Below are 22,707 nucleotides of genomic sequence, written 5' to 3'. Positions count from 1 at the left end.
TAATGGCGGATGGTCAATTTCAAAAATCCAAAAGCAGACGGCGCCGGAACAAGGAAAGAGAAAGGAAGGTTGGAGTGTTTGAGTGAAATTAGCCCTGGTTTGATCCCATTCAAAAGGTTTGCCTACTTCATGCGACTCCTGGTATAAAGTAGTCTTTTGTTTGTTAAGGTTAAGTAAGCAGGCCGAAAACGTGTCCTAAGGGGGTGAAAAAAGCCGAAATATCATTCGGAAAATATCCGATTTTTCGATGAATTTAGGGTTTTTACTGAAGGGGGAAAAAGTAGTGAAACATTGCGATGGAGAAAAGAAAATTTTGTGTGAAATGGTCAACGATCAAAGCGTGACATTATGTAAGTAGTCCAATCTAAGATAATAGCAGTCAGCGGATGCAGGTAATTTATACTTTGCCAAACCGTCCATCAAGGCAGGACCACGTAAAACTTTCCTGGTCTCCAATTGCAACTATACGTATAAACGCTCAAAAGTCACAATTTTTATCCATTTCCCATGCATGTTGTAAGGTTTTTTTTTGCTTTTCCTTTGGAGCAAGGAAGCCTTTCTCGTTATGTGGATCTCGAACTCATGTGGAATACCCCGGCGATCTCGTTGATCACGCAAGATGTGAGTCAAAACTCTAAAGAGCGATTTGTAGATATGATCATTTAACCCGACGAATGCATTGTCGTTTTAAGATAAACACATGATGTGATTAACAAATTTCTGCCCATTTGCGTGATCAAAACTCTAAAGAGCGGTTTGTAGATATGATCATTTAACCTGACGAATGCATTGTCGTTTTTAAGATAAATCCATGATGTGATTGACAAATTTCTGCCCAAACTTAAAATGGTCTCGATTCGAAAAGCACGAGGGCTTAAAGTATGAAACTAAATAGTCCAATGAATAGAAACGTGTTTTGAAACTGACGAAAGAGATTGGATTTGAGTCTACAAATGACCTCAAACGTGTTCCCTCTCCGTTCATCGTGTGGTGCTATAAATGACTGTTCTCCAAGCCTCATAACTCCTCTTGGATCAAAAGTCACGCTCTGTTCACCAAATGCAGCGATTAATTTTTTCCAAGCCACCCTTTTGAATCTTCGCCCGTTCGAACGCTTTGAAAATTTCTCAACAATCTCAAACATGTATATACGATAACCTGGGCATAGATACACTTATCTCTATACATCCTCCAGCCCAACGCGAAATTTCCACTGAATTTTTATTGATTAAGTATAAATTTTAGAAAGCTTCACAATGTTTGACGCATCGTCTCCAAAATCCGGTCACACGGTCATTTGAAACCAATGCTCAAGTTATCCAAGGCAATGACCAACTATAGAAAGGATCAAGTTTGAAGCAAGTGCTTTCATTGTCAATTGTCATCAACTAACCCTATTTTTTAACCACCACATCAAATTTTCTTTATTATGCCCTAATTTGTTCCTTGTTTCATAGCATCGTAGCATGAGTTCATAGGCAAGAACAAGAAATTATAATATATTAATCAGATAAAAAAAAATCCAGCAAACGAAGAAAAAGACAGGGTTGACTGAGATTTCCATTGACCATCTGATCCACACCCACGTGGCTTACCCATGACGTGGAAAAATCGACCCATCGTTAGGTCGGGCAGCTACTGATTAAACGGTATTAATTAATGACAATAATGATGTTGAAATGGGAGAAAGGGACAAACGTAGAAAACGGCATTTTCTGTGAATGTTATATGGTGACAGCTTATGATGGCGTAGAGCCGCAAGAAACGCAAGGATGCTTTTCACATTATACAAATGCAGATCAGAGAGAGAGAGAGAGAGAAAGAAATTGTGGGTCAAATCTGCTTTCCCTCTGGGGTCAACGATCCGTCTTCTAATTCTAATTTGTCCTTTTAATAAGATTAGAATGTGACATGACATCCAACGTAAATTTAATGAAATAAAGTTATTTGAAAAACTATGGTTGCATGATGGGAATTTTTCGAAAGTAATATTGTCTCAAATATTAATCTTTTTCACCGCAGAAATAAGAACAACACAACAATATTCAAATATTAAGTTGCGCCTTCGATCATCAGCTTAAGCTTTAGGACTAGTTGTCATTGTTTTCACATAATATTAGTAGGAGGCCCTAAGTTAAGATTTTTTTAGACTAACGTAAAGTCCGATCTGTGTGTGAATGAGAGCAGTTAGCGGTGGTCCCATAAATTATTTTGGATAGATATTTCTTGCCGACATATATACAAATGTTATTGTATTATATAAACAAAATTTTATCTTTTTTTCCTCGTGCGGCACAACAATTTTGTCCATTTAAGTTTGGCAAATGATCAACGTAAGGAAAAAGAAGAGATTGATTAGGGTTTACTAGTAGGAAACATTTGGCATTTTCTTTAATAGGAAAAGTCATCGTTGATTGGCTTTTTGGTTTTTTTTTCTTTTTGGCTGAATATGAAAGTTTGTCTCCATCAAGATTTTTCCTTGGTTTGGATATGAAGTTTCAAACATCTTTCTCTTCAATTCAAACCCTAGAATGACCGACGAATCAAATCGATATTAGTCGTATGCATCCGTTCATCTTTTTGACCTACCAACCCTTCAACATCATGTGAACACTTACCATTGATAGAGAGAAAATCGGTGGGGAGGAATCGAAATCGAGCCCTTCACAAGATGTGAACTCAAGGGGGCCAACGCCAGACATGTTCATATGAGTTTTCCGCTATTCAAGCCAGAATTTGGCAAGAATCCTAGAACTGAATTTCGACAAAAGAAAAAAAGAACGATGATGGATTGAACGCGATTAGCGATTTGGCGGTTTTTTGTCACAGATGTATCCTTTTGAGGTTAAAAAATTAGGTTGTGATAAGTTTGTTAGTATACCATTTTGGGGATTTTGGCGTCCAGAAAATCAATTTGGAATAAATTTGTCACATTTGTACCAATTTGAGATTTTTTTTGTGATATTAACCCTTTTATTTATAATCAAAGAGAAAGTTGCATACACAAATATATATATATATATATATAGAGAGAGAGAGAGAGAGAGAGAGAGAGAGAGAGAGAGAGAGAGAGAGAGAGAGAGAGAGAGAGAGAGAGAGAGAGAAAAAATCCTAAAGATATAGTAATAAAGATAGCTAGAAAACCATTGAAAAACATAAAGAAAAACTCTTAAAATATTATCTACAAACAAATCAAATAACTAGTATAAAAAAAAGAGAAAAATTTAAATAAGCTCATGGAGTTCCCTCATGTTCTCAAATATGGACTTGAAGTAGACCTTTTTTTAAATAAAAGTCCGAAGTGGTCTCATTGTTTCAACGAATGGTTTGATCAAGGATATTTTCGTCTTTTATATTTCATATTTTTCTTTTTTTTTCTCCCCTTTTTCTTTTCTTCCCCTTCATTTTTGCCGGTGGCCAGGTGGCCTCACCGACCATAGGTAAGGCCGACCCTCTCCTAGGCGGAGCGAGGCGAACCCTCACGGCCACAGGTGAGGCCCGATCTAGCGAGGACTGCCCCTTGCGGCACCCAACCCATAGCCATTAGCAAGGAGTAAGAGGAGAAAAAGAAAAAAGGCAAAAAATTAGAAATTGTAAAAAGATGAAAATATCCTTGGTTAAGTTTTTCTTTGATTTTTTCAAAAAAATATTATTACCCAGATCTCTATGATAACAATCTGTATTTCTAAGATCCTGGAAACAATGGAAATAAATTGAATCATGATCTCCAAGCTTATCACGTCCTGTGTCATTCTATCCCACCAGGAAAAATTCGTCTTCTCGCTGTGTAAGATTCGAATCACGTTTTGCCACATTCGATTAGCAAAATCTCACCATGAAGTGAAGGCTAAACCCTTGAAAGTTCTCCCGGGAACTAGGAAATCTCTCTTCACAATTGATGACTTCAACACCAAACACATTAAATAATTCACTCACCACAATAATCACCTCGTCTTCTGAATAAGAGCAATCTAGGCTCCATTTATTTCCCGAAAAATGAAGATTTGAAAAATATTTTTCTAAAAATGATCATTTATATTACTTACAAAAATGAATACACGAAGAATATTCTCATTGTTCACCAATTTTTTTGATATAAATAACTATCGACGATGAATATATTTTCCAATGGCTAATGCTTCCCTTACAGTCCGATAATACCGTCGGTTATTTCGAACTATAGATCCACACGCCATCAACACATATTTTGCGTAAAACACTTATTAATTAGAATATCGAGACATTAGAAATAATGACAGTATTGTTAGTCTGTCGGGTTAGCAGCTTCCTTTTTCAATTGAGTAATTATTCTAAGAGGTACAAACAATCATTTTTTGAAAAATATTTTCCAAATCATCTATTTCCACCGAAACAAATTGGCTCCATTTATTCAATAAAAAAAATGAATGATTTGATAAATATTTTCTTAAAAATGATTGTTTTTATTGCTTACAGCAATTAGCCAATGAAAATATTTTCATTATTGATAATAAGTTATATCTAAGTATCTAAATTTTGATTTTGAAATTCGAAAGGTTCATTTTGTGAAACCCTATTCCATCAGTATGGTTTTTTTTGTTTGTGAGACTTCCATCAGTATGTTTGCCATCCTCACCTTAAGCCTCCCAGGCAACCTTTTGAAATTTGGGAATCTCGGAAGCATCAATCTTTGTCAGATTGTCATCGGGAACGTCTAGAGTTTACGGTGTTGTCTGCTTTTCATTCCGAGTGCAATTCTGGTCCTCAGGAAGGAATTCGCCGGAGTTTCCTAGCGAAAAGCTTTTTGCCTTCAGGAATGTTTCCATCTCAGACCAAGTTATCGCCGCTGCTTCACCGTCTCTCCGTAGCTCTTCCTGTGATTTCTCTCGCCATAACCCATCATCAATATTGACCTCCATAGCGATCACGCATGCCCTAGTCTGTCACGGTCGGCCACCGCTGCAGCCTCTGTGGACTCCGTGCTCCGTATTCGTCGTAATCAACCCCTGAGGTTTTCTTCGACCGCAACACCGGCTAGTCCGGTGTGAATGGCTGTTTCTCCAGGTGGACTGGACGTTTGTCATCCCACACCACCATATTAGGTTACCGATCGGTCGGTCATGGGCTCGTTCCGCCATGGGTAACACGTCGTTACCTTGGCGAAAAGCCTTGTTCGATGACTTGTTGAGATGCTCGGAGACTTGAAGAGCTTATGCCTCCTGATCTTCCATGGCAAGATAGTTGTCCTCGACTCCTCGCAACCCGCTCGACTGGATATCGCAAGAATAGCAACTTGCAACATGCACTATAGGCTCACGGAGAGGAAATTGTTAATTTTGCCAATACGAAAAAAAGATAACTGCTTATGAAGGGCATTATTACATATATGCACACATGTATTACCAAAATAAAGTCTTAAAGCTATTGTAAGTCTGTCAATTCAATCATAAATTTTTCTTTTTAATATCAGTACAATCATAAAGCTGTTATATTTGTGTCAATGCGGTTCATCTAATCGGAAATCGCTGACGTGGCATGGCCGATGCTAACGTGAATAAATTTTAATATTTTTTCAAAAATTATTAATTAATTTTTTATTTTTCCTTTTTTCTTTTCTTTCTTTCTTTCTCTCTTTTTTTTCCAGCTTCTTCCTCCATTCGGTCAATGGCCTCTGGCAAAGCTCGCCTTTGCTATTGTTGGGCAAGGTAGACCTCACCGATGGCCGACGGGATCGACCTCGCTGGCCCCCACATCTAGTTGAGGAAGAAAAAAAAAAGAGAAAAGAATAAAAATAAAAAATAAATATAGAATTAAAAAAATTAAAACATTATCTAAGATTGTTCACGTTTGCACCAACGATGCTACGTTAGCAATTTCAGGCCAGATGGACTGAATTGGCATAAATACAAAAAGTTAATCACTGAATTAACAAAAAAAAAAGATTTTAAACTGAATTAGTACAATTATAATATATTTAAAACTTTTTTGTAATTCTCCTATCATTACTTACAAGCAAATACGTGCCTAGGACATGTTATTTATGATATGATTTCAATCTTTCTATTTTTTGGTTGCGATATTGATTGAGTGGACTGTGGCGGCATTACCGTCTGGATGGACGGTTTCTTCCAATGAGACCATGTCGACGGTTGACCAAAGTGGTTCTCATCCATACTTCGTACGTGTAAAGATAAAACAATTAAGTATGACAGGAATTGATCATTTTAGTGGCACTTGCTTCACCCCGAATTCATAACCTCTTCAACTGAGGGATCAAACGGAGCTCGATTAGTTTCTGAGTTGCTACTTAGCACACGTCTCTTTGCTTTGGTAGCCATCGTTTCAATTCTTGATTCCAATCGGGTCTTATAATGTAAGTTTGATGTTCCAATTTTGAAATCGGTCCGCCTTAAAATCGATCATTGATCATTCGGTTTTTATTTTAGGGTAATACTATGATTACTGCCAAAAATATTATCAAATGGTATTTGCCGTAGTTTAAACAAGTTTTGTCCAATAGAAGTCTTCCTCGTGACAACTGACAAGACAACCACTAAGGTCCACATCAAGATTTATTTACCATTGCTATTGCTTTCATGTTAAATCGTTTTCGTCATAATTCAGATGCCCTACTACTACTCTAGTAAGTAGTCATGATCTGACTTGACTCTCTCTGTCTCTCTCTCTCTCTCTTCTTTATTATATAAGAAGGTGTCGTGATTGAAGATAATGGACGGAACGATCCATACAACTTGGATATCAAGCTCATTAGTTGTCTTATCTAAATAATATTAGAACACTTCTAGTTAGGAAAATCACGTCCTCTTCTCTTATGGGGTGCAAATTTTGTAGCAAAATTCAATATAGCTCTAATATAATCGTTATGAACAATGTATAAATTGATAATCGCACTAAACTTGAAATTATAACAGTACAATTACAGAACCGAATGAAAATGGAATTGCAATAGCAATACTGAAAAGAAATGGAATCGATACAAATAATACCGAAATCTGTGTTTGACACGGTTTCTTTAAAACAGATTCGTTCCCTCTAGTATGTGCTCGAGATTTCGTGAACGTCTGTCTCCCGTAATGCAACAGTTGGCGGCGAAGAAGCAAGCACAGTACTTCAAAAATTTCAGCGAACTTGAACAAATCGGAACCGAACACTATCGAAAAATAATGCAAATGCCGAGAATAGAAAAAGAGGGAGAAGATTTTCTGGTACGTAAAAATTAGAATGGGAAGCCATCTACTTCTAGGGTAAGTGGGGGCGTTTCGAAAAAAGGAATAATAACAGCTGATTAAATCTATCGTTATAATATTAATTTTATAACATCAATGTCATTAATTTGTCGTTATTCAATGGAGATTAAACCTGCTGGTATAATATTAATTTTTGTAACAACAATGCTATTAATCAGCCATTACTCAATTGATTCGACAATTGTCACAAAAAAAAAAAATTGTAACTGTTTGAGTTGGAGAAATAAACCAGAAGGTAAAATTGGGCCCACATTTCGGTCTTGCATTTGTGTACGCGGGCCATGCTCAAGTTTCAGCTCGTCGGGGCCTGGGATTTACACCCCTTGGGCTTGTGCGCGGGCGTAGTGCTTGTGCTATGATAGTTACCACTCCAAATGAGGGTAACTATCTATAAAGCATTATAAATCATTCTTTGTTTTCAATGTGGAATTAGTATCTTCCACTTTCCCGCTTCCAACTTAAGGGTGTTCTTTGAGTATCAATTTCTCATTCATTCACCCTTCAATTTATCCCATATTTCCAACAAATTTTTGTCATCAAAATCCCATGTTTATGTTTGGCTAGAAGTTCTAATAGTTATAAATTAAGCGATGTAGGCCAAATGGCCACACTGATCGATTCATTCAGTCATATTCCGACGTGATTTCAAAGCTAGTTTTCTCTTGTTTTAATTAATTCTTCGCCACTCCCTTGATTTGTTGTTTTTTTTTTCTCTTCATTTCTAATTGTTGGTGTCTTATTCTCGTGTCGTGTCGAGAACTATCACCTCCGCCAAAGTTGTAGTATTGATTTTTTGGAAACGATGACGCAGGCTCGGAAAACACTAGCCCGAAAACGAGGAGCAACCGGCCTGACAGACTAGACATGGAGCATCTCGGGCTGGGCTCGACTTGGCCAACCATATGTTGATCAATTCTATAATCAAATCACGATCTCATATGCTAATCTATTAAGGTTGGGACCCATGTCTTTTTTTTTTCTTCTTCTCTATGTAATGGATCAGCATCATTTAATTTATAAAAGATTTTCTCTACTGTTAAAGTATCCCATAATACTTGTGATCAATGGGTAATGTATAAATTGTGTCCAATGTAATATGCAATAAATGTTTGAAAATGCGTTTGTTTTTTCAATGGGGTTTACATTGGTACTGATGTCTCTTGATGATGATTGGTTTAGTTGAGTATAATGTTCGTAGTGATGTCCGTAGCGGTGATCGGTTCCTGGCTAGGAACCCAGAAACCGGTCCTATGACTCTTGGTTTCAATAATTTGTAACCGAACCGGTCGCTTCCCAATTTTACCCATGAACTAAGCCACTTTTTAATTTTGTGTCAAAAATCAAGTTTTTTTAAAATAAATATGCAAGCTGCACTATTTCACTGCATAATCATTGGTTGGTTAAGTGGCCATATTGTTTGGACAAAAAAGAAAGTGGTTATATTTCTTTCTCCTCCTTATTCAAGATCATGGTTCGATTCCGTTCAGTGCAAAATAAAATTTTCTTTCTCAAACCGCAAAGGCACGGTTTGATCTTAGAACCGGCAACCAAGCCAGTCCTAAGCCGGTTCTGGGTTTATGGAACCGAGAATCGAATGGGTCTCCCTAAAATAGGTCTTGAATAGGTTGGTTCGGTTTGATCCCAAGGTCAAATCGAACCTAGTGCTCATCCCTTGTTGTCCATGGCTAGTCAGATCTGCATCGAAAGCATCGATAATTTACTAAATGCACCATCTATATTATAATTTGTGCAGAAAGAAAAGATACATGCTGAGTTTCATGAAAAGAAGCAATTATTCAATTTATCTCAGCTGGGGACCTTCTCATTACTTGCGAGGAGGCTAAGGCACAACATAACCTCAAACAAAAATTGATACTAAAGTACCAGAAAAAAGAGAACAAAAAGCATAAAAAGCTGAAGAGTGTGAACCCCACAGCAATGTTCCTGTCTCGACACTTTAACTTTTCCTTGTGCAAGATGGAAAGACAACTTCAACCCAATTCAAGCCTTTAACTTTCCACCATTCCTTGCTCCGAATCATTGTTGCGCTACAAAAACACAAGATGTCTTTTGCTTTTATAGTGCCTCCAATGGCTTCTCTCCTCACCATCAAATCACCATCCTTCCATTTCCAGGTAACTCAACTTTTGGTTTTGTTAATCGTCCTCACACCGGCTCAATCGATTAGCCACTGTAGAACCTCATGCGGAGGCGTTCCGATACGCTACCCGTTCGGCGTGGACGATGGCTGCGGCAGCCCCTATTACCGCCGCCTCCTCGTTTGCTCCGAGACCGGCAATTTGGAGCTCCGGACCCCTTCTGGCCGGTACCCGGTTCGCAACATAAGCTACAACGATCCACACATCCTGTTGACTGACCCGTTCATGTGGAACTGCCTGGACCGCGACAACTTCCGCCCCACGCGTGCGTTTAGCCTCGACACGAGCACGCATCTGTCTCTCTCCCCGCAGAATGATTACCTGTTCTTCAACTGCAGCGAGGAGGATGTCATCATCGAACCAAAGCCGATGTTCTGCGAGCGGTACCCTGACCGGTGCGACTCGTCATGCGACAGCTCGAGCTACCTGTGCCGTCACTTGCCGGAATGCGCCTCGGCATTGCGATCGGGCTCTTGCTGCTCTTATTATCCAAAAGCCACCGAGTCACTTAGGCTCATGCTCAAGTACTGTGCTAGCTACACTAGTGTGTACTGGAGGAACATTGGAGCGGGTCCTTATGATGAGGTGGCGGAGTACGGTATTAGAGTCGATTTCGACATTCCCGTGACAACTCGGTGCTTGACATGCCAGGACAATCTGAAGGGCGGCGGGATTTGCGGGTTCGATACACAAACAGAGAACTTTTTGTGCATTTGTGATGGTAGGAATGATACTGCTTCTTGTAAAGGTATGTTTCAGCTTTCCCGAGTCGGTCCCTGCAAATATTTTGGTGAAAATTTGATGTTACATGGCGCAAAACCTGATGCTAGGGATAGATCATCATTTTTGTATTCAAGTCTTGATTAATTTCTGTAATCAAATTCCGCGGTACAAGTTTATGGTTTCAATTGAGCGCTGTTTTGCAGATCGCGGCTTTTCGGGGCATGGCAAGACTGCGGTAATTGCAGGTAACGGAAAACCGACATAGACTTATGATTTTGCTTCCAAATTCTTGATAATGTAACCTCTTCAAATAGCATTTGACAGTGAAATTTGAGTTCAGATTGTGAACTCATAATGAGCTGAATTCCAAAATTTTCTTTTCGGGTTTTGATTTTGGGGCTTTGCACAGGGACCGTAACTGCAGTTTCAGGAGCAGGAGCCATAGGAATTGGAGCTGGAATTTGGTTCTGGAGGAAAGTGAGGGCAAAAGCACCGGTCACATGTGGAGTCCAAACCAATGACAACAGACTCTTTTAATAACACTAAAGCAAAGTGAAGGCAGACAGACATCTCCTCTCTCATTTGCTTTTCTTGATCCTAGATTTATGTTGGTCTTATTCTCATTCTTGAGTCCTCTCTGATTCCATTTACTTGCGACACACAATACGGCGCTGTTGTCGGACCGATCCGTACTCGCTTTTTGCACCTGGTGTGTCACTTGATCCTGAAAAACTTCTTAAAAAGACCCGATTCGTCGGAGATCACGTAATCACAGCCGTTGGATGATGTAAACCCCATGTAGGAGTCACTATATTAGTGATTGAAATTCAATCAACCACAGTAGTTCACACTGCCAGTTCAAGCATCTCCCAAATCCATTGGTCATGCTAGTTTAGGCAACCAAATGAATCACCGATAAGGATGAGTCAAGAGATGATTATCAGGTTGGGCCTGTGGGTTCACTGTGTATGGTCGTGTTTGCTTCAGATTGATATGCTTGAGGCCAAATCCGACATGCCGGTGCGGTCGTATCTACCACCATCGTTCTCTCTCTCTCTCTGCTGAGATCTAGATGGTGCTCTTCTAGATGTCGGTGCTGAGATCCACTCTGTATCTAGGGTGGTGTCGCTGCCCTTCACCGTCATCCTTATATTATGTTTATGCCTAAACTTGCAATTCAATCTCCATGTCGACTCAGGTGGGTTATACTGAGTCATGTAATCACCATTAAGGTCCTTGTTGGAGAGAGATAAAAGGAAACTATAGGCCATACTGATAAAGTACGTCGCGTTCACAAATATAAGTACCAAATGCAGGGTGAGATGACATTCGATACTCGCATAGCATCTTCTCCTTTTAAGAGATGGCAAGCAACTTGTTCACAGGATCGACGAAAATTCTCTTAAAACACTTGAACTGGAGATCGATTTCGTGCCCTACCTTAATCCCGATCATTAAAGATGAATAATATCACTCTTATTACATTTAAACTAGCTTGAACAACTACAACTTTGTGGGCAAAGTCCAATCAATCACGATGATGTTGGCCTTGCCTTTATTACCTTTAGTCATATATAAACACATCTAGACTTTTCTGCATATTACCTTGTCAACAAATGAACAAAGTTACCAACAAATTCAATTAACATGATGGCAACTGCACAATTTACTTCAAACCCTTTTGATTCCAAATCTTCACACCTCCTTCAAGTTCATGCATAGCTACACATCCCATAAACGCAAGAAGAGGAGGAAGAGCCCTTCTTCCTGTTGCATTTGTTGTTACAACCCCCACAATGCTTCTTGTCCGACATGGGGTTCACACACTGACCTCTGCAGCATATCTCCGAGTACTTGCACTTGTGCCCGCACATCCCGCAGTTCAGCCTGTCGGCGCTCACGTTCACGCACTTCTTCTTGCAACAGTCCGGCCCGGGACTTCCCTTGTCCCGGCAGATCCTCGGGTACTTGTCGCACGTTGGCACGGCCCTCGAGCTAGCGGCCTGCGTGAGGAACCGGCCTGCGCCTCGGAGTGAAGCTGCTGGGTTGAGGGTTTCAAAGGACGACTGATCTTGGGTCTCGCCCGAAACGCCGTCTTCTTCTTCTTCTTCTTCTTCTCCATAAGTAAGGTACGAGCCGCCTTCTGGTGAAGATGATAAGAATGCAGATGCAGCATTGAATGCCACTATTGCCATGAGCAATACCATGAGAAATACTTTCCTTAGGTGCTTCATTTTCTGTGTTTGATTCAGAGAGAGAGAGAGAGAGAGAGAGAGAGAGAGAGAGAGAGATGGTATTGATGGAGAGGAATGGAACACAACGGGCATATTTATACAATGCATGGCTCGTTCGACAAGACGAGGCATCGTCGATTAGGTGGAGTGGAATGCTACCCAACTTTTTCAATGTCCAAACAAGCTCGAAAATAAGCGGAGTTAGGCTTTTGATAAACTAAACAAGAAAACTAAGCTCACGGGTTTGAACGAAGAAGTTCATCAAATGAGCGAAACATTAATTCCAAGAAATCAATTTAAGACACATTACCATCCATCAGTTAGGGCTTCTCTTATTAATGAAACATTGTATGTTTGACCCCTAATCTTGAATTCTCGATCCCCCATTGCCCACCCTTAGTACCAGCTAAGTCCGAACTAAGTACGCGCGAGAGGATTCGAACTTGACACGCGAAGGCGGGATCGAACCTGCACCTCTTGGCACTCCTCGAGTCGTGAGGCAAGATGATCACCCGAATATTATTGGTTTCTTCCCATGAATGGAATTTTGATTATTGTTGAACGATTTTAGCAACACGATTGCTAAGATTCTAGTTGGCAGCAATTACTTTTTCTACTTAATAATTAAGTAACCCCTTCCTTACTCCATTAAGTGATTTTATGACTTAATTGAATCTTTTATCTAAATGTAAGTTATAGTTATCTAAAAACTTAATCTCATTAAGGCTGAGTTTTCTTCTTCTGTTTTTTTTTTTTTCCATTTCAGCGCTTAATTGGGTTATAAAAAGAAAATTAAACAGGCCCAAGTTTTATCTAAAGTCGCCATGGGGTTATTGCAAATTAAGACCTACTCCAAGTGTTGATTAATCTACTTTTATTGCAAATTAAGGCCAATTCATTAAAATGCTTGGGACTTTGTATCTCAAGAAGCGTGTATTTTCAGGTTATGATTCGGAGTAGATGCAGTCGCTTAAATTACACCATATCAAAGCAAGAGTCGGCACCGGTTTTCTTTTAGGATTACATTTCAGTATTTATAGAGATTTTGCAATATGCAATTTATCTAAACACCTCAAATATTGTACAAGCATATGCAAATACAAATAGTAATCATGGAAATGCCAAAAGTACCTAACTTGAAAAATGTCTGGCAAAAGAAGATTCTAATATAAAAAAAAATGCTTGCATTAAACATAAATATTAAACCCTAGGTACTTTCTTTGACGGTCTCAGTCCAAACTTATATTGATACTCTGGAATAAGCTAAAAAAAGAAGAAGATGTAATTAACCAAATTAAGACTCTTTGGCCATGCAAATCAATTGCGATTCGAAACAAATGAGACTTTGACAAGCAGCGTAAATTGTGGATCTATTGGAGAATAACAGCTATTATCCGTCGAGCCACCGATTGCATATTCACTGCAGCTTACAAATTTCCATAGAGAAATGAAACATGAAAATAATGAAGAAGGTTCTCAAAATAATAATCATAAATATCCAAAAACTGGTACAAAAGCACGTCGAGGTTTGACCAAGAACTCACGTGTTTGTGGTTTTTTTTTCTTGTCTTGGTTTTTGACTTCCCATTAAGGCGAAACGTAAGGAAACTTTAGGGTTTATGTTGACTAATTAATCCATTCTCCAGTTTTGGCATGCGACAAGTCAAACAGAAAGCTCCAGGACATGTGTTGTAAGACCTTGTAGATCTCACGTTTGCGAGTTGGTTTTTAGAGCTTTCTTGTTGCTCGTGATCAAAACCAATTGACTTTTGCATTTAAAGAATGACCAAGAGGAACAAACTTCCGTTTTGAGCTCGACGCGGTTCAAATTTTCTCATGATTTGTAACATAGACTAGATCCAACCCTATGACTTTTGTGATGTCGACCGATTCACGAGAATCGGGTATTGGCTGCACCCGATCAATGTGGATTCAGCTCACATGATCCGTTGGATGAGATGGGTGATGAGTGGAATGTTTTCGGGTGTTCAAAGAGGTTTTCAAGCAACTATCTAATCTCTTAGCTAGTGACATTATATATGTACATTGGCCTTGCATTAAGTTTGATGTAGCAGAACGAGATGTCAGGCCATAATATTGAAACCCTCTTGATATTTGGCCAAAAATTAGGAAACCCTTTTATCTTTCTAGTGAAACTGTCGTCGAGCATTACCACAAAGAGAGTAAAGAGAGGTAGTTGTAAACATCTAATTTTCCGCTTAAGGTTTGACCAAGATCGATCGAAAATAATACTTTATTAAAAGTTTGATCAAAGGGTAAAATTGGGTCACACTCGTCAAGAGCTTTGCAAAGATACCTAATTAGTTTGAATCGAACAATGCAATTAATTTATCACATCTTTTAATCGTGAACGTCATATCGTAAGGTGTCGGGAATTGTATTATCGATTCAATTAATTAACTCGCATCCTAAAAAACAAGTCATAAGCTTTCTAACACCACAAAAATCATTGTGATTGAATTTTTAACGGAGAAAATATCGTAACTTTTCGCATCGGTTGTTCGTTCGGTCTAATTCTCGAAAATCCGCTATCCCAACAGTTGATTGAAGATCAAATCTCATTTGTGGAAAGTTCAAGTCGCGAGCTTTTCCGGGAGTGCACATATCCATTCAATCGATCATCGGATGGCCAAATTTGAATAAAAATAAGTAAAAAATACAAAATACTAATTAAAAAAAATGGCAGCTGACCAACCCGTGACTGCCATCTGGCAATTGCAAGGTTGGACCGGCGCTGCGCAAGGCCCGCCTGATCTTTCAATGGGCAATTTTGGCCCATCAGAAGGCTAATTTCAGTCCTTCCAATGGCCCGACTGCCCTTTGGAAGGGATTTTATGCCCTTTGGAAGGGCCGGCCCAACCTTGTGGAAGACTCCTTTTTCATTTGCAAAAGAACCCCTAAGGATAGACCCTTCATTTTTTTCATTTTCAACAAAGAAGCTCATTCCAAAACTTTCTTTCAATTGCATCCTCTCGAATTCTCGGTGCTGATCATATTGATCTTATTTTGCAAGGGAATTCCGGTGAGGGTCACGCTTGAAGATTCCGGCGATCCCAGGAGGATACCGATCGAAGAAAATCCTCGTGGCGACCACCCCATGAATATCGTTATAGTGCTATAGTTAGGCTAGAATTCGTCGAATAAAGAAGCCAAGCCAATGCTTTGTCGGTTTGAAACTATGCGTTTTATGAATAAATAGAGCGTTGTAATGCCTAGATTCCCCTTCAAAAAAGTACAAAAGTGTGATTTTGAAGCTGTTATTCTGCTTATATACACCTAAGAAGTTTTATAATTGCTCTAGCCCGATGTTGTTACATATTTGCATTAGAAGCCCATTGCATGAAGTCAAACCGTAGCTCGGGAATATCGAGGAAATGGGTTTCACCGAACCCTAAGGCTGGGTAACTAAGGTCGCGTTTGGTTCAACTTTTGGGAAAAACCTTGAAAAAATGCAAAGGACTTTAGGTTAAAGCCTATTTGGTAAGGTGCAATATAAAAATGCATTAATAAAAGTGCATTGAAAAGCATTTTTGAAAGAAAGGGCGTTTGACGAAAACATATTTGAAAAATCTTTTCGTATGATCAATATAAACTTTTTAATTTTTAATTTGCTCGAAACTGGAAAAAAAAAATGACCGCAACTTTTACAATTTGAATGTTGAGAACAATATAACAGAAACATATGAAATAAAGAAAAATAACATTTCTCTTTTGCAAAAAGAAAAAAATCACATCAAAGTGGACGCTTTCTCAATTAAAAGGAGAGTAATTTCATTATAATAAACAAGTAACTTGTGCACCGAGAAATAAAAACATTATCATTAAAAATTACAAGCATCCTTAAATATTAGCTAAAATTATGGCTATTCGGTCATGTAAATGTGCAAGGGAAGAAGATAAATTACCATTTGAAGCACTAGCCCCTCATTTACATCTTTGGGTCAATTGGATATAAATTGGTATTCAAAACTGCTCTTGCAAAATCTGGATCATTCGAGATGTTTCTATATCTCCGGAGCTTCAATATGCCTTTTCCTTTGATAAACTTGCCATTTCCCAGTAAAATGAGTATGAACAAAATTGGGAGGCACAAAAAATATTGGTCGAACTATGACCCAATTCCATAAACATGAACCAGCCAGAAAAAAGAAATGTAGCAAGAGAGAACAACAAGCCGTTAAGTAGTTACACTAGGGGCATGTTTGGTATTGTTTCTGATTTTTATTTTCTTTTCTTTTTGTTCCCCCAAAAAAAAAAAGCACAGAAATTGGTTTGTAAATGTCAGTTGATATTTTTTGTTCCAAAAATAGGCTAGTAGTGAGGGAACATATTTGAAACAAAAGCAAAAATTTAAAAAAAAATAGTTTCTTTGTTTCCGAGAACAAAAAGAAGAAACAATATCATTTTAGAAAACTAAGTTCACTGTTGCTCATTTTTACAACCATGAGTCCACTGCCCCTGTCGCCGGTCACAATCGGTAAGAAAAAGAAGGGCAATTCAGGTTATTCACTAAGATATATTGTCATCTAAGGGCGCGTATGGTAACACTTCCGCTTTAGAAATCAACTTCTAATCAAAATTTGATTTTTCTACTTTCACTCAGAAGTATAAGTTGATTTTTTTACTTCTACTCTAAAAGTTGATTTCTGATAAGAGAAATTCATTTGATAACGGTTGAAAATTCGTACTTTTGTAATATTATTAACACAAAACCTTCTACGAAAAATTATTATTGACGGCCAAAAAATTTCTACTTCTTTTTATTATTATTTTAAATATCATTAAAAAATAAATTTTATTATTAAAAAAATATTATTTACTTTTTAAAAATAAAAATTATTATTTATTTTTCACTCTAGTAGCTAGAGGCGGCGACTCGGCGATGGCGGTGGGTGGTGGTCGGCGGCGGCGGGCGGTGATGCGGCGATGGTTGGTGGTCGGTGGCGGCGGTGGCGGGAGTTGGGTTGCGGAGGTCAACGGTGGGCGGCAACTATTGGTGGGGGTGGTCGTGGAGATGGTGTGGTAGCGGGTTGCTATTGTCGTGGACAGAAGAGGCGTGAATGGGAGAGAAAGGCGCTGAAAATGAAAAGAGGTTGAAGTAAGAGAGATATTAATATCGAGAGATTTCTACTTCTGAAAGAGAAGTAACTTTTAATTTCGGTGTTCTTATGTTTTGGCATTTCGTATTTGGTATTCTTACATTGCTTGTCTTTCAAGGTTCTTTGAGTAAGCTTCATGCGAATGCAATCTCTTATGAGGTACTTGGTGTTACCTAGACGCAAACCGTCTAATGCAATCTCTTGGCTAATTAAGTTGTGTCTATAGCTGTCAAAGCAAATTGCATGAGATTATAATTATTAGTACTGACCTTTAGGAATAGTAGTGAATCACAAATTGCTCATCCTTTTGCCAATTGACAGCACCAAGTGAAAATTACGTTTATACTCTCTCTCTCTCTCTCTCTCTCTCTCTCTCTCTCTCTCTCTCATTAATTGCCTCGGAAATCATTTAGTATGTTAAATAATCTTAGAGAAAAATCCAAAAAAGGCCTGCATTCCTCTTGTTTTCTCAAATAAAGACTCTAAATGATCTATATTTTAAATAAGAGCCTGAAGTACCATCATTTTCTCAAAAAAGGGCGTGAAGTGAATATTATTTCAAATAAGGGCTTGAAGTGACCATAAAATTTCAAAAAAAGGCATGATTTCAAGGGCATTTTCGTCTTTTTTATTTATTTGATTTTTTTCTTTTTTTTAAATTTTTTATCTGTTTTACATTTTTTTTTACCTTTACTCTCTCTCTCTTTTTCCCGATGCGACCAGACCCTCCCCCACTCTTTCTTTTCTTTCTTGTCCTTCGTCTTCATTTTCTCCTTCTTTTTCCTTCCGTTGCTCACGACCACCCCTCCATCTATAGATGCCGGTCAGCCGTCCACCTCAACCCCCTACAACCGCGCCGCTCGACCGTCGATTTGAGCCTCTCGCCGCCGCCGCCACCGTTCCGAGCCCTTGCACTCGACGTTGAGAGACCCGGGAACCCACGAGCTCGGTGAGGTCCGACCCCTATCTCCTTCTCTGCTCACCGCCACCAACCACCCACTCAACCACCGACTCCACCTCGCACCACTAGCCATCCGTTCAATCACCGACCCGCCCTCCTGTCGCCACCAAATTTGAGCCCGAGAAGCTCGGATCCGCACCCGACCTAATACCTTGAGTCGTCCCGCCACCCGAGGACCCCGCGGTTGCCCTCTACGAGACTCGACACCACCCTCGGCTTTCTTAGTCGTGACCCACACCGCCGGCCCGAGGCCATGCCATTGCTTAGGCGACCCTCGCTCAATCTCGGGGAACGACCCGCAGCCCCCGATCCGGGCTAGGGCCGCCGATCCCACACAGATTTGGGAGAGGGCCCGACCCTCTCTCGGTGACCCTCGCTTTTGGCTAGTGACGCCGGCCTTCGTCGCCCTCGCCAACCCCCCATCGCCGATGGGCCGACGGCTACACAGGCGGGAGGGCTGCCCCTCCCTTCTGTGTGACTTTCTTCCCTTTTTTTTAATTTTTTTATAAATAAAAAAGGAAAAAAAAAGGAAAATGAACAAAAAAATTAAAATGTAAAATGACGAAAATGCCCTTCAGGCCAAACCCTTTTTTGTAATACTGTGGTCACTTCAGGCCCTTAATTAAAACATACCATCTCACTTTGAATTCTTATTTGCAACAGGGTTCACTTGGGGCCCTAATTTGAAAAAACAAGAGGACTTCATGCTCTTTTTTGGATTTTTCCCATAATCTTATTAAAAAGAACATCTTATTTTGAAGGCTTATTGCTTTCTGGTTGAGTAAGTTCAATTAGAGATTAAGGGCACTGCCTTAGACCGTGGGATTTGTCCTAGCGATGCATGAAAATGGCATAAATAATTATGCTAATCTATATGGCCGATGATGGGAAAGCTTTGATAAGATCCTAGTTTAAACAAGATTTTCGCTAGAGCACTTGTTAAGCAACAAAATCAGAAAAAATCATAATTTCCAAAGCAATCGAGTATCCTCGCGATATGTACAATCCATGCTTTGGAATTGAATATTTTCTCAGCAAGTAAATCAAACAAGTAGGCATGCAGATGACTACTCTCTGAACAAGGCAACTTAGAGTACGTTTCTGGGTTATACCAAGTTATTTCTTCTTTCTTAATGTTGTTTCGTCTGTCAAACTTTGACATGACTGTCCAATTCCAGAGTCGAAGGAAGCGGACTGCTGAAGAAGAGACTGCCTCCAGGATGGAAGGCCTTGGCATACAACTGCTTCCGGCAACGGAGGAAGACGCTGCTACAGCAGCAATAACCGAAGTTTCCGTCCAAGTTTTAGAGGAACAGGAAGGAGGAACGGGCATTGATAAATGCCGCTTTTATATTTTCTTCCTTACAGGTCCGCAGCATCAGCACTGTCAGGCAATGGCATTTCTTCAAGTATACACAAGAGCAGCTCAGTGGCAGTGAGGAAATTCTAGTTGTTTTTTGTGTACTACCAGCAATACTCTTAAAGTTTGGATTTTGCCTGAGACCTTTGCTTCTGCATATTGCCGACAAAGCTTTCGTGTATATCGACGAATGTGGTGTGAATTTTGTCGTGCAGCAGTAATCCTTCAAGGTTTATTTGTCGAGCTTAACTCTTTGTTCTTCATTGACAATCTTGCCTTGTTCTGAAGGACGAGACAAAATTATGTGCTGACAATTCCTCCTACCTTATTAGCTGCTATGTTTGGTCGAGTGGTAAAATAACTTGGATCTCAAGCCCCCCCCCAAAAAAAAAACTTGGATCTTGCACATTGAGAAATCTGGGTTTATAGGTTCAGTTCGGTTCCTACCCAATGTAATTTTATTTTTTTCAGTCTAGTCCATAAAGAAGGTATTCCATGGGAATCCTCTACTCTTTTCGTAGGATACACTTAGTTTAATAGCAAATTGGCTCATGACGCTTCTTATGGGAACCAAAGAAAAATTGCATGGCTGGTACGTAGAATGTCGAGGCTCTGTTTGCTGGGGCGAGAAGAGGGTTTCGATCGAAAGTGAGATTGGGTTTTGTCGTCGGCAAAGCCGAGAAGCTTCGGGGCTTGGGGTTTCTTAGGTTTTGGAGGAACTTTGGCGGCTGCGGTGGTGGATTTTGATGGGATTTTCGCGCCAGTCACGGCGGTGGTGGAAGCTTTGGTTGCTGCGGCGGGGGATTTGGAAAACTTCTTAAGGAGATGCTGCGGTGGCGGAAACTTTGAGATGCTTTCAAAATATGTATTATTACATATAAAAGTTAGAACGCTGCACAACACATTACAAGTTACAACACAACACATTCTGCACAAGTACAGATCGGGGCTACAATAATAACAAATTAGCTTTAAAGTATGTTTGGAGAAAATTACCCAAAAAAATTATAAATCTATTATAATTATGCCAATTTAATCCTAATTTTTTTTGTCAATTGAGTCCTAAATCTTTTACAATTGAGTCAATTTAGTCCATTTGACCTATTGACGACGCCGACGTGACGCTGCTAGCGCTGACGTGGCAAATTTTAATATTTTTGAATTTTCAATTTTTTTTAAATAATTCTTTTTCTGTCTTTTTATTTTTTGTTTTCTTTTTTTTAGGGTTTGGGCCGGTAGCCTTTGCCGGCCCAAAACATAATTGAAAATTCAAAAAATATTAAAATATAATTAAAAATTTTCCACGTCGGTGTCGGCCGGCAAATTTGGACCGAATAGGCACAATAAGGTTTAGGACTCAACCGACACAATTGTAACATGTTTAGGATTTTTTGTATAATTCTCCGAGTATGTTAGAGTCATATAAATTTTCATGGTGCTCATCAGGGCATTCACTAGATCTTGATGGGGAGAGAGAGTTTCAATTTATTTCATAACGTAAATAATGCCAAATAAAAAGAATACATACATTTATTTTATTAATAAGCATAGGCCACATTAGCCGCTATGCCATAGTGCAATAACATTGCTTGCTTATTGCATTCAATCACACACACGTATCTAAGCATCATGTGTACCTAGCTAGCAGCTAACTGTTCTGTAATAGCAATCTTATTGTTGTTCCAAATAGGAACATGCTATAACCAATCTTCACCTGTGGATAAATCAATGAAACCCTCCTTCTTAAGCATAGTTACACAAACCATACACACATGAACTTCCTTTCGAGCACTTGTTACCGCATCGCCCACAATGCTTCCCGTCGACCGATGGGTTCACGCAGCTCCCCCAGCAGCACATCTCGCTGTATCTACACCTCTTCCCGCATGCCCCGCAGTTAAGCCTGTCCGCCGCCACGTCAACACACCGCTTACCACAGCAGTCCGGGCCGGGACTGCCCTTCGCATGGCAAACCCTAGGGTACCTGTCGCAGGTCGGGGTCGCGCGGACCCTTTCGGTGAGGAAACGGCTTCGCGGGTGGATGGACCCAGCTTTGTGGCCTGATGAGGTGATGCTTGAACTTGTCATGCTTGGTATCTCAGAACTAACAAGCGCAAAACAAAGTAGAACCAGCATAACACAAAATAAGTTTGACAGCTTCATCGTTTGGACGGGATAAAGAGAGCTAGGGAGGCCAGAGGAGGTTGGTGACTTGGTATACGTGCAAAAACAAATGAGAATGAAGTTCCCATTTATAGAAAAATGAAGGTGGGAGGCATATGCCATTCAACGGTAATGAGGATGTCTTTATCAATCACTCTATGCAAATTTCTAATAAATGGAAGTTGGGATTCCAATAGTGCCAAGAATTTCAAATGAGGAGAACAATATGAAGTTGGAGAAAGGCCTAGAACAAGAGAATAGCGCATGTGTTTGATTGACTTATGCAAGCGATGCAACACCTCGACGAAATTTCATGTTAATTTCCTTCATTGATTTTTTGTTGACTTGTGATTTTTGTGTGTGTGTATGTGTGATAATTCCATCCCAGAAATTTAGAACTCGCGATCTAGATTGAGGAGTGGAAAAGAGGGATTCTTGGTGAGATTCACTGCGTAACGCTTCCATCTTTGTAGCTTGCCCTAAAACCTAATCTTGGGTCCTGGCGCACACCAAGCAGAGATGCAACCTTGGACTTTGGAGCAACAAGTTCCTCATCATTGGCATTTAATTATGCTTGCTAGTGCTAATAATGGTGATTATATTAACGACTTGGTCCGACAAGGGCGAGGAGTGATCGCCGATGCCATAGGACCTAGACAATGAGCGACTTCTAGGATGATGAATGATGCATAAATGAATTGAACTGAACACCAAACTGGGGGAGTGCATGCACTTACGGT

At 39.6% G+C, this 22,707-nt stretch overlaps 2 protein-coding genes across 2 annotated transcripts; one reads left to right on the top strand and one right to left on the bottom strand.

Moving 5' to 3' along the window:
* Nucleotides 1–9,278: 9,278 nt before the first annotated feature.
* LOC115757083 lies at nucleotides 9,279–10,813 on the top strand. Its single transcript, XM_030697178.2, has 3 exons — nucleotides 9,279–10,154; nucleotides 10,333–10,374; nucleotides 10,539–10,813. The coding sequence occupies exons 1-3, from the start codon at nucleotides 9,311–9,313 to the stop codon at nucleotides 10,664–10,666; spliced, it is 1,014 nt and encodes a 337-aa protein (XP_030553038.1). The 5' UTR covers nucleotides 9,279–9,310; the 3' UTR covers nucleotides 10,667–10,813.
* Nucleotides 10,814–11,497: 684 nt separating this feature from the next.
* On the bottom strand, nucleotides 11,498–12,414 carry LOC115757063 (stigma-specific STIG1-like protein 3). The gene has a single exon (XM_030697153.2). It carries the CDS (start codon nucleotides 12,361–12,363, stop codon nucleotides 11,842–11,844), a length of 522 nt encoding a protein of 173 aa, XP_030553013.2. The 5' UTR covers nucleotides 12,364–12,414; the 3' UTR covers nucleotides 11,498–11,841.
* Between the last annotated feature and the right edge of the window lie 10,293 nt (nucleotides 12,415–22,707).

This window comes from Rhodamnia argentea, chromosome 3 (assembly GCF_020921035.1).
Source record: "Rhodamnia argentea isolate NSW1041297 chromosome 3, ASM2092103v1, whole genome shotgun sequence".
In the NCBI taxonomy this organism is placed as follows: domain Eukaryota; kingdom Viridiplantae; phylum Streptophyta; class Magnoliopsida; order Myrtales; family Myrtaceae; genus Rhodamnia; species Rhodamnia argentea.
The sequence above is the reverse complement of the archived record's forward strand: the minus strand, read 5'-3'. Positions and strand labels throughout refer to the sequence as shown.

Coding starts and splice junctions, on each gene's coding strand:
- LOC115757063 (XM_030697153.2), bottom strand. CDS start 12,363: ATGAAGCACCTAAGGAAAGTATTTCTCATGGTATTGCTCATGGCAATA.
- LOC115757083 (XM_030697178.2), top strand. CDS start 9,311: ATGTCTTTTGCTTTTATAGTGCCTCCAATGGCTTCTCTCCTCACCATC. Junction 10,155..10,332: donor TGATACTGCTTCTTGTAAAG/GTATGTTTCAGC, acceptor GCTGTTTTGCAG/ATCGCGGCTTTTCGGGGCAT. Junction 10,375..10,538: donor CAAGACTGCGGTAATTGCAG/GTAACGGAAAAC, acceptor GGCTTTGCACAG/GGACCGTAACTGCAGTTTCA.